Raw genomic sequence first — 10,717 nt, forward strand, 5'->3', positions numbered from 1 at the left:
ACACACACACACACACACACACACACAAATACACACATACACAACCCAAAGAATGTAGAGTAGCATGAAAATATATTCTTTAAAGACTTTTGCATAAATGTTTTAAACTGCCCAGGGACAAGGTGCAAGGAATCTGGCAGAAGCTTAATTATTACTTTTTATTTTACTTTATATTTTATTTTTGCTTTTTGAGATGGTCTCTTTGTAGTACAGGCTGGTCTTGAATTCACTGTGTAGCCCACGCTGGCCTCGAATTTATGGCAAAACTCCTGCCTCAGCCTCCTCAGTGCCATCAGAAGCCTAATTTTTAAGTTATTTAATTAGTTTTTCTGGACGCAGGGGCGCACTGCATAGTCCAGGCTCGCCTCAAACACAATCTTCCTGCTTCAGACTCCCAAATCCTGGGATTAGGATTACAGGCATATGGCACCATGCCCTTGTCTAAATATTTTAGATGTTGACTTGCTACTGAAAACCTGCTTTGCATCTATCTAAGCAACTGGAGCCCAAGTGGGTCTGTGTTCTGGACACCTAGGAGCAGGAACAGCCTAGCTTTCCAACTCTCACCTCAACCCTCCACAGGTTCCATCACATACCACCCGCAGAACTGAGTGCAGACTCCAGCCTGGGACCCCCTCGAACTTCCTGAGTTGCTCTCCAGCGGCTTGTACCCCATTTCCCGCCCATCAGTCCTCACAGCCGACTCCAGAGCCAAGCAGCTTGCCAACCTGTAGAGGCAAATGTGAGAGTGAAGGGAGAGGACGGGACGTGCAAGCCTTGAATCGCAGACCGCTGCCCGCCCCGCACGAGGCCCCAGCCTAGCTCTGGCTGGAGATGGGGAGGTTGTCCTCACACAGGACTCTCCTCCCCAGAGGCTGCTTCCAGGTCCCCGGCGGCTGTCACAGCATAATTCTCATTTGCAGCTGTCTCGTGGAGGACCTTGAAGCACTGAGATTACTGCTGTTCTGCTGAAATCAACCTTGCCACTTAAACATCTCTGGAAGCTACGTGATGTGAGCCGCCAAAACAGCTTCTAGTTTAGTTTAGGTCTGGCTGTGGGCAGTCGTTTGAGCATTGCTACCTCCTTCGGATTTCAACGGTGAGGTCAGAATAGGAGACATGACGCCCTGGATCTTAAATGTCCACCGCAACTTTTCTTTCGATACCAGAATCTCGGCCCTGGCGAATCGCAGGCGCTCTGGTGCCGGGAGAGTCCTTGGTAACCGTTGTTACGAGCCAGGCGGCCGGAAGTAGATCGTGCGCCTGCGCACAGGGAGGTCCGTGGGGGCGGGGGGCAGCGCTCAGCATGGCGGAGCCGGATCCGGAGTCTGAGCAGATCCGCTTGAAGTGTATCCGTAAGGAGGGCTTCTTCACGGTGCCTCCGGAACACAGGGTGCGACGGGGTGTCATTCTCGCAGCGCTGCTCGCCTCGCCACACGCAGGCCGGATCGACGCGGCCCGGGAAACGGCGCCGCCCTTAGGCACCGAGGTTTCCGGCTCTCGTGGGAACGACAGTCCCAGAAATCCCTTGCGGCCTGCTCGGAAGCCGGCGGCTGGCACGGGGGGCTCTGAGCTGCTTCGGGCAGGAGTTTGTCTGTGAGAAGAGTAGGAGGAGCCCTAATCCCAGGTACTCCGGAGGTTGAAGCAGGAGGATTATTTAGAGACCCTGTCTAAAATAATAAAAAGGGGGCCCGGGATTTGGCTTAGTGGTTTAGGCGCCTGCCTTGCAAGCGCAAGGTCCTGAGTTTGATGCCCGGTACTAAAAATAAATAAATAGGACCGGGCGTGGTGGCGCACACCTGTGCATGCCTGTAATCCCAGCCCTCGGGAGGCTGAGGCAGGAGGATCGCTGTGAGTTCGAGACCAGCCTGGGCTACATAGTGAGTTCCAGGTCAATCTCAACCACATAGACCTTGTCTCAAAAAAACCAAAAATAAATAAATATAAAGGGCCGAAGATGTAACTCACTGAGTTTTGCACTGCAAAACTCTCACCCAGAGTGCTTAAGGGGCTTCAGTCTGTAGTATGGCGTGGGGGGGCTGTCTATGATCTCTGGAGGCCACAGGTGTCCCTTCTAATCACACCCTATGGCCAGATGCACCTGGTAGCATTACCTCACAACGAAGGAAGGAACTGTGGTGTGGGAGATGATCTCTGATGGTGTCAGCCTCTAGATAGCACACATCCGGAGCGTGGGAGGAGTGCGCGGGCCCTGGGAGTCTTGTTCAGTGTGGGCCCGCATCCTCCTATCGTCAGAAAAGCCTGGTGCGGCTGCTTTTGTCTCTGGTGACCCGTGCACCAGCTGGCCCGTCCGTATCAGTTACGGGTGAAGCGCCCACCTTGTCCTGTCAGCTTCCGCTTGCCCACATGGCAGCACCTCTCTTTCAGTTGGGACGATGCCGGAGTGTGAAAGAGTTTGAGAAGCTGAACCGCATTGGCGAGGGCACCTATGGCATTGTGTGTGAGTGGCCCAAGTGGGGGCTTAGAGCCACAGCTATGCTTGGGATGGGTGGTGGGCGTGACGTTGCCATGGCAGCCACCTTGGGCTAGAAGGGGGTCTGTCCTTGTCCAAAGCAGGACCAAGCCTGGCTGGGGAGCTTTCACTGCTGGTGTAACTCCATGATCTTCACTTCTGCCTGTGTAACCGAGTGTCAGTCACCCCAGTGTGTAAGCGTAGAGGGGCAGAACTGTCAGAATGATAATGTGTAGATCTTCCTGACGGGCTGGACTCAGCAGCTGCAGGAATGAGTCATTCTCCCAGGTGCTTCGAAGCTGTGCAAACTGACGAAATGCTTTGTGGAATTATCTATCTTTGCACAGATAAGGATTGCTTTTTTCTGGATGTAGTAAGCAAACCCAAGGCAGCAGTGCACGTGCTAAGGAGGAGAATCCATGGGGAGAACGTGTAGGCTGGGTTTCAGTGCACAGATCAAAGCTGGGCACCCTCCGGGCGCGCCTGTCTCAGCTGGGGATTCACACGTGCAGAGCGAGGACCGAGTGTCGCTGGACATGAGGTCATCAAGAGGAGAGGCCCCAGGGAAGCCCACACACCTGGGCCTGGGAGAAGGGCGTGGCCTTGCACAGGGTCGGGAGGACTTTCCCAGATGCATTCTGATTGTAGATCGGGCCCGGGACACCCACACAGATGAGACCGTCGCCCTGAAGAAGGTGCGGATGGACAAGGAGAAAGACGGTGAGCGGAAGAGCGGTGTGGGCCGTTTCGGCTGGACTTAAGCACAGCTGTCACGCTGTGCTCATTACCTGAGGTTTCCTCAGTACTGAGCCTCCGGGGCGCCTGTGCAGTGGGGTGCCTCTTACCCCACCCGTACCTCAGCTCCCCTCCCTACTTCCCACGCAGGCTTCTGGGTTCTTTCTGTCCTTGCTCTCCCACCATCCTCGTGATTCGGCTTCTGGCCCAGCTCAGCTGTCTCCATGGTGCCAAGCCCCAGGCCCGCCCAGCATCCTCTGGGGTTCACTGCCCCTCACAAACAGTGCTGGGCCCAGAGAGGTGCTGTTTGATGAAAGGGTTAGGAGTGGTGCTACGGATGGTAGTGGCCACATGTAGGGAGTGTGTGTGTGTGTGTGTGTGTGTGTGTGTGTGTGTGTGGAGTCAGGGAGCTTTGGCCAGCAGTGCTCACCTGCTGGCTCTGTCATAGGCATCCCCATCAGCAGCCTGCGGGAGATCACACTGCTCCTGCGCCTGCGCCACCCCAATGTCGTGGAGCTGAAGGAGGTGGTGGTAGGGAACCACCTGGAGAGGTGCGCATCCCAACCTAGTCCCCTGGTGTCCTGCAGACCTGGCCCTGTGCACTGAGATGAGAGGTAGCTTGGCTTTATCCTGACCTTCTCCTTACAGCATCTTCCTGGTGATGGGTTACTGTGAGCAGGACCTGGCCAGCCTCCTGGAAAACATGCCCACGCCCTTCTCCGAGGCCCAGGTGTGTGGGCTTCACCTGTGTGGCGCATGCTGTGGAATGCTTGGCCCCAGGGAGCTTAAGAATGTGGAATTGCCCGTGGGGCACACGTGGGGTACACATGGGGCATGGAGAACCTGGGCTCTCTCCATCTGCACAGCAGATAGGTCACTGGGAAGGCGAGGGGACAGCAGCGCTTCCCACTTGGGCCAGGCTCCTGAGGCTGTGTTGGGGACTGCGGGGTCTGGTGGCCAGTACTGATGTGGGGCGGCTGGGCTCCAGCATGGGTTTCTGTGACCAACACTTCAACCCTCGCACAGGTCAAGTGTATTGTGCTGCAAGTGCTCCGGGGCCTCCAGTACCTGCACAGGAACTTCATCATCCACAGGTGCGGGGGTGCAACAGAGGGTGGAGCTTGTGCCCGAGGTGTGGCCTGGGGTGGGCAGTCTTGTGGTGGGCATGGCCTGGGGTCCAGCTGTCCAAGACCTTGACGGTTATCACCAGCATACCCTCCAAGTGCCAGAGGACAGCAGTGGACACGCAGTGTCCAGGGTCCGGGGGTCCAGGATCAGGTGAGGCTGGGAAGCCCTGTGTACCTTTCCTCCTCTGACCGGGAAAGCTGGGCCCTATAGACACCACCTGCAGAGACTTGTCCAGGCCCAGACACATGTAAGTCTGCAGGCTCAACTGCGGGTGGGCCCAAGCAACACCAGAAGCCAGGTCCCCTTGTATGCTGCTCCTACTGCCAGCCCTCTGAAGCACTGACATACCTGGGACCGTGTGCAGCATGGTGACAGTCTAGCGTCTTGGGAGCACCAGCCTTTTCTTTCTGTTCCAGGGACCTGAAGGTCTCCAACCTGCTCATGACTGACAAGGGCTGTGTGAAGACAGGTGGGTGCCAGGCACTGGGCCCCTGTGTGGGGGTGTGCGCCCTTGTAAGACCTGAAGGCTGGGGCTGGCTTGTCTGTCTCCTGGACCCAGTTCTGGCCCCAGCCGTCAGCTTTGCCCTCTCTGTCTCTGCTGCAGCTGATTTTGGCCTGGCCCGGGCCTATGGTGTCCCAGTAAAGCCAATGACTCCCAAGGTGGTCACTCTGTGGTGAGTCCTTTGGAACCGTGGTGGCCCTGGGGGTGGCTGTCTGGAATCTGTAGGAGCTGGCCTGTGTCCCCGGGAAAGGGTACAGGCTCTGCAGCCTCGGGGGACCTGCCTCACACACAAGACACCACCTTGCCTGTACACAGCTGGAGCCACCAGGGAAGGGAAGGGTGGTGGCTTGTGCAGTTTTCAGTAGTAACGTTTCCGGCAGGCAGAACAGGATGGTGGTTAAGGATAGGACACCAGTGCCCATATGGCCTCTGCCAAGTGTCAGTCAGCCCCCATGGGAGAACGGGCTGACAGTCTCAGGTCTGTGCGGAGGATGCAGCCGTTTGTAACCATAGGACTCTGCCTGCAGCACTGTATCCATGTGTCTCCTGGGTTTGGGGCTGGGAGTGATGACCTTGTTGTTGAGACTGCCTTGGCCCTCAGGGCAGCTGTGCCCTGTGGAAGCTGGGCTTAGGCCTGGGAACAGAAGTAGCTGTAGAGCTGAGTTGCTGCTTATGTGCAGGTACCGTGCCCCTGAGCTGCTTTTGGGAACCACGACCCAGACTACCAGCATTGACATGTGGTGAGAGGGCTACTGCCCTGGGGGCATGGGGCAGGGACAGAGGGGACATGGGCCTGACCCCAGGTCCTAGAGGACACCTAGGATGGCACACCACTGCTCCTTAGCCTCTGGTGCTCAGGTCTGTGGGAAGTGGGTCTGCCCTTGTTGCAGTCATGTGCCTGCCCACCACGGCATCCTGTGACCACGGTGTCGGCGTGGTACTCAGGACAGTCCACCTCCAGGGCCGTGGGCTGCATCCTGGCTGAGCTGTTGGCCCACAAGCCCCTGCTCCCTGGCACATCTGAGATTCACCAGGTTGACCTGATCGTGCAGCTGCTGGGGACGCCTAGCGAGAACATCTGGCCGGTTTGTGTGTCTACCTGTCCCTGGCCTGCCCATCCTGTTCCTGACCGTTCTGGGGTTCCAGCTTTCCCTCCCTGCAGGGCTTTTCCAAACTGCCGCTGGTCAGCCAGTACAGCCTGAGGAAGCAGCCATACAACAACCTCAAGCACAAGTTCCCATGGCTTTCAGAGGCTGGGCTGCGTCTGCTGAATTTCCTCTTCATGTATGATCCTAAGAAAAGGTGTGAATGCTTCCTGCAGCACCGTACCCACATTGTTACCTGGGCTTGGGGCTTAGAGCACAGGGTGACCCTGTTGCTCAGGCTGCTGTGGGCCCCACACCAGAGAGGGTGCTGGCCTGTGCAGAATGGACATACCTTTGACTCCAATCCTGTGTTCATTCTTGTGCCAGGGACAGACCTCAGGGCCTTTGCACGGTAATTACACACACCATGAGCCAGACTAGGCTCCTTTAAAGATGATTGCCCAGAGCATGGGCTGTACTGTTAGGATGGCCTTGCCAAATATTCACACAGGACACCCCGGGCTTCCCATGGGTTTCTGGGCCTCAAGTCTGTTTACTACCTCCCCTGGTGGGAGTTTGGCCCAGAGGCTGCTGAGCTGGACCGAGTACACAGCAGACAGGCCTCACTGAGGCCAAAGATCCCACTGACAGGCTGCTTTTCTCCAGGGCAACAGCGGGGGACTGCTTGGAGAGCTCTTATTTCAAGGAGAAGCCCCTGCGTGAGTTCCCCACTCCCTCAGGGTCAGCTCAGCTGGTGCTGGGTGGCAGCCTCTGTGCCTGTGGAGACCTCCTGGGGGAGGAGGGGAGTGATTCAGGGCAGCCAGGCTTGGCATCGATGCAATGGGGTTCAGACCTGGAATGCTCCCCCAGCCCAGTACTGAGCTGCCCTCTTCTGCAGCCTGTGAGCCGGAGCTCATGCCCACCTTCCCTCACCACCGTAATAAGCGGGCTGCCCTGGGCATGGCGGAAGGCCAGAGCAAGCGGTGCAAGCCCTGATGGTGGCCACATGCTGACTCCAGATCAGAGGTGTCCTGGGATCCAGCTCGTCCACACAGACAAGCCCCAGGGCTCTTCTGCCCAGCACCTGGCAGGGCATGGACCGTGGGGTATGGGAGCGCTAGGCTGCTGTGCCACCCAGGCCTGTTAAAGCTGCTGCATGGTACCCATGGAGAATGCTGTCACTGGGTTGTACCCTGGCCCAGGATCAGCACGGTCTTTGGGGTCCCCTAGGGCGTGAATAGGCTCTGACGACCCCAGGTGGGATGGTGGGAGGGGATACCACTGAGATGCTAGGGAGAAGGGTGGACTCCCATCCTGGGGCTGGAGAGATAAAAGCCTTCCAAACAGATGTGGTTTCACCATCGTTTAATGTACCAAAGAGTTCTGACTTGGGTGACAAGAACAGTGTCCCCAGGCTGCTGGGCAGGGTGGGGCGGGGAGGCTGGGGGAGGCTCAGAGAGGAGTGCAGAGGTTGGGACACAGGGCCATGGGTGCTGTATCTGTCCTCACCAGGCAAACCGGGCCTTTCGCCTCCTGTGGGTGGGTGGTTCTGGGGCCCCCAAGAAAGTGGCAGTGACCCACTGTGTGCACCCACCATGGGCACAGTGGCCCCATTCTTGTCCTTTAGGGCAGCTGGGCTGCCAGTAGCTGAGAATCATCATCTCCACTGGGCAGGAGGGTGATCGCCTCCCAACCCCTCCTGGCCATGACACTCGGAGAGGCCTGGTCCTCAGCTAGATCAGCCATGTCCCTGACAGAGCCTCAGGGCAGGGCTGTGTAGGAAGCCTGGACACGGGAGACAGCAGCTTATCCTGAATCCCAAACAACAGAAAGTGGTCACGAACGGGGCGGGGGGGTGTCTGTGGGCCTCCAAGGCGCAGGGTCCTTCCTGGGGACAGGTTTGGGCACCGTGACACAGGCTGACCCTGCTGTTCGCATTTGTGGGGCTGGGCACTGGACAAGAATGCAAGGGAAGTCCCTGTGGCCTGGCTCAGCCTCTGCTAGCAGGTTAGGGTCCCTTTCTACCGCGCAGGGGCAGACTGCCTAGGCCTGGAGGGGGCAGCCAGGGGCCCTGGCCGCCCCCAGAGAAGCACCATGGAAACTGTCACCTGGAACCACTGGCGGTCGAGCCTACGGTCGGGCTCCAGGGCTGTCGTAGAGCAGGGTGTCCACCCGAGCACGCTGCAGCCACAGGCGCCTTTGGGTGTCACTGAGCAGCGCCCTCAGTGAGTGCCCCTGGCGGCAGGCAGGCAGCACAGCGCAGTGGGCAGCGTGCAACTGGTGGCAGGTGTCACAACACAGGGTGGGCAGGGCACCAGGCGCCAGGCAGCTGTGTGCCTGGTAGCCGAGGGGCTCAGGGACAGGGCTGTAGGCTGAGGCCGGTGTCACCTCTGCCCGCCTATGCCTGGGGCTGGCCCGTCCAGGACTCCCAGGGGCTTCTGGAGCAGCCAGGTCCCCAGGCTGGCTCAGCTCGTGGCGTAGCGACAGGAAGGAGAAGGCAGAGGGCTCGGGCTCCAGCTCCTCCTCCAGGGCCCCGTAGGGTGGGCTGCTGGCCCTGGGCAGCTCCTCAGCTGGGGGCTCCCAGGTGTGGCCCCCGCTGCCCCAGAGTTTGGCACTCTGTTCCCAGAGCGGTGGCAGGTAGGCTAGCTCCATGGGGGGTGAGTCAGGGCCAGGCAACGGCCCCCTGTACAGGCTGACCCCCTCTGAGGCCTCATCTTCCTGCAGGTCCCGATAAAGGTCCAGGGGCGCCCTTGGGGGAAGGGGCGGTGGCTCCTCCTCCTGGGCCAGGCGCTGCTGCAGCCAGGCCACACAGGAGGCCACGTCCCTACTGGCGCGCCGAGCCCGCAGCAGTTCCTCGGCTGGGAGCACACTGGTGCCCAGCTGGGCTAGCACCTCCCCCAGGATCTCACATTCCAGCCGCAGTGCGAAGCAGCCCAGGGCCACCTGGACCAGCTGGCAGGCGGGGGGCAGGGTGGCGACCATCAGACGGTGGTTGTCCCTGCGCACGTAGCCCATCTTCTGGAAGCTCTGGATGAGGAGCTCCTCGGAGAGCACGCCCTTCAGCACATGCACGTAGCCCCCGGAGAAGGTCTGCAGAGGGGGCCTGGTCAGCAGCTGCCCTACTGGTATTCTCTGGACAGCTTATGATGCTGTGCCCACCCCGAGCTGGTCTGACAGTGTGGGGCAGGCTGGATGGCAGGGCTTTCAAGATTTAATTAGAAGCACAGTAAGCCCCCAACTCGCGAACATTAGAGTGTGAGCTTTTGCAGGTGTCCTCACTTTTTGGGATTACGAAAGAATCCGACTTATGAATGTTCTCCCAGAACGGAACTCACTCATAAGTCAGGAACAAACGTACAGAGCTGGCTCAGCAGGGCAAGTAAAGAATGGTGCACCGCGTTTTGTTCTCAGGGCCCACCAGCCACTCCTGAAGACCTGCACCCTAATGGTTCCCATGTATCTGCTGCTCTTTTTTTTGTTGTTGTACTGGGGATTGAACTCAGGTCCTTGAGTTTTCGAGGCAGGCACTGGAACCACTGAGCTAAATCCTCAGCCCTGCTGCTCTTTAGTTTTTCGATTTCTGTTTGTGTGTGTGCATGTGCCTTTGCCCTGAGCTACATCCCCAACCCTCATTCTTTGAGAGGTTTCAGTAAGTCACTAAGTTGCCCAGGGTAGGCTAGAACTTGTGATCCTCCTGTCTCAGCCTCCCAGAGTGTTGGGATTACAGAATGGGCAGTTTTGGGGGGGGGTGAGATATAGTCTTGCTATGTAGTTCAGGCTGGCCTTGAACTCACAATGATCCTCCTCCCTCAGCCTCCCAAGTGCTGGGATCACAGGCGTGCACCACCACCACTGAGCTAAATCCCTGGCCCAGAACAGATTCTTAAACACTGTCTTGCACTTTGGTCTTTCCACACTGGAGTCCTGAGGAGCTTTTCCTTGCCAACCAATGTTTTAAAGTCTCCAAAGGCTCTAATGTGCAGCTGGTGAAAGTATGGGAATAACAGGTGGGAAAGTGCTTTCTAGACTACAAAGCCTGTGAAGAGACAGCACCATCAGGACCAGGATCCCACGCTTAGCGTTTCTAACTTAGCCTTCAGGAGGATGTCAGTCACCAGGCATTGGGTACCTGCAGCAGCATTTCCTCTTGTGGACTGGACCACTACGTCCCTTTGTTAGAGAAAGTGTTTCAGATATATTAGGCAACGTGCTCAAAGCCACATAGCCAGAAGCCCTGCCCCTGCCCACCCTGGGTGCCCAGGGCCTGCCTGTTCCGCTGTTGTCCTCATGGCCCCTACACTCTGGTGTAAAATGAATGAAAGCCTTAGAATCTGGACCAGCCAGCAGGTGTCCCCACCGGGCAGGTGACTACCCAGCGCCTGGGGAGAGGCTGACGCTTCCAAGGCAACGGGCTGAGGCGCATCTCGCCCACGTGTGCACTGATGTCATCTCCTTCCCACGCCTCGGAACGCGCTCGGCACGCAGTGACCCTACCCTCCCGGGGCAATTCCCCCTGCCCCGCGCGAGCCCCACCCGCTGTTCTCCTTCCAGCCTCAGCGCCCTCCTTTACCCAGGGGCTCAGCTCACAGCCTAGAGGAATCAGGATGACCATGGGTCCTCGATCCCCGTGGGCCCACCCTACGGTTTCCACGGCCATTAAAGAGGGCAGGGTCTCCAGCAGGCGGTGCCCACGCGGGCCCCCGCCCACAGCGACCCCCCGGTCGGCGCGCACCTTGATGGTGGTGAACTCCTTCCGCCAGGGCAGCAGGTACAGGTGCACGGCCGCCAGCTCCA

At 58.3% G+C, this 10,717-nt stretch overlaps 2 protein-coding genes across 8 annotated transcripts; one reads left to right on the forward strand and one right to left on the reverse strand.

Moving 5' to 3' along the window:
- The first annotated feature begins 937 nt into the window (after positions 1-937).
- Cdk10 (cyclin dependent kinase 10) lies at positions 938-7,247 on the forward strand. Of its 7 annotated transcripts, none has more exons than XM_010627575.3 (13): positions 938-1,013; positions 2,389-2,461; positions 3,122-3,193; positions 3,657-3,759; positions 3,857-3,938; positions 4,235-4,302; positions 4,753-4,805; positions 4,941-5,010; positions 5,519-5,578; positions 5,800-5,923; positions 6,001-6,140; positions 6,590-6,642; positions 6,822-7,244. In XM_010627575.3, exons 3-13 carry the CDS (start codon positions 3,175-3,177, stop codon positions 6,917-6,919), a joined length of 870 nt encoding a protein of 289 aa, XP_010625877.1. In that variant the 5' UTR covers positions 938-1,013; positions 2,389-2,461; positions 3,122-3,174; the 3' UTR covers positions 6,920-7,244. The 7 variants fall into 7 exon arrangements, with proteins under 7 accessions (XP_010625877.1, XP_010625874.2, XP_010625875.1 ...); XM_010627572.3 differs by lacking the exon at positions 938-1,013 and adding an exon at positions 1,048-1,393 and having other exon boundaries at positions 6,822-7,243; XM_010627573.3 differs by lacking the exon at positions 938-1,013 and adding an exon at positions 1,283-1,355.
- A 122-nt stretch (positions 7,248-7,369) lies between these two features.
- Spata2l (spermatogenesis associated 2 like) lies at positions 7,370-10,711 on the reverse strand. Its single transcript, XM_033757826.1, has 2 exons — positions 10,656-10,711; positions 7,370-9,013 (listed from the first exon to the last, which is right to left on the reverse strand). The coding sequence occupies exon 2, from the start codon at positions 8,936-8,938 to the stop codon at positions 8,054-8,056; it is 885 nt and encodes a 294-aa protein (XP_033613717.1). The 5' UTR covers positions 8,939-9,013; positions 10,656-10,711; the 3' UTR covers positions 7,370-8,053.
- Between the last annotated feature and the right edge of the window lie 6 nt (positions 10,712-10,717).

This window comes from Fukomys damarensis, unplaced genomic scaffold (genome assembly GCF_012274545.1).
Source record: "Fukomys damarensis isolate Sample0158 unplaced genomic scaffold, DMR_v1.0_HiC HiC_scaffold_32, whole genome shotgun sequence".
Lineage (NCBI taxonomy): Eukaryota > Metazoa > Chordata > Mammalia > Rodentia > Bathyergidae > Fukomys > Fukomys damarensis.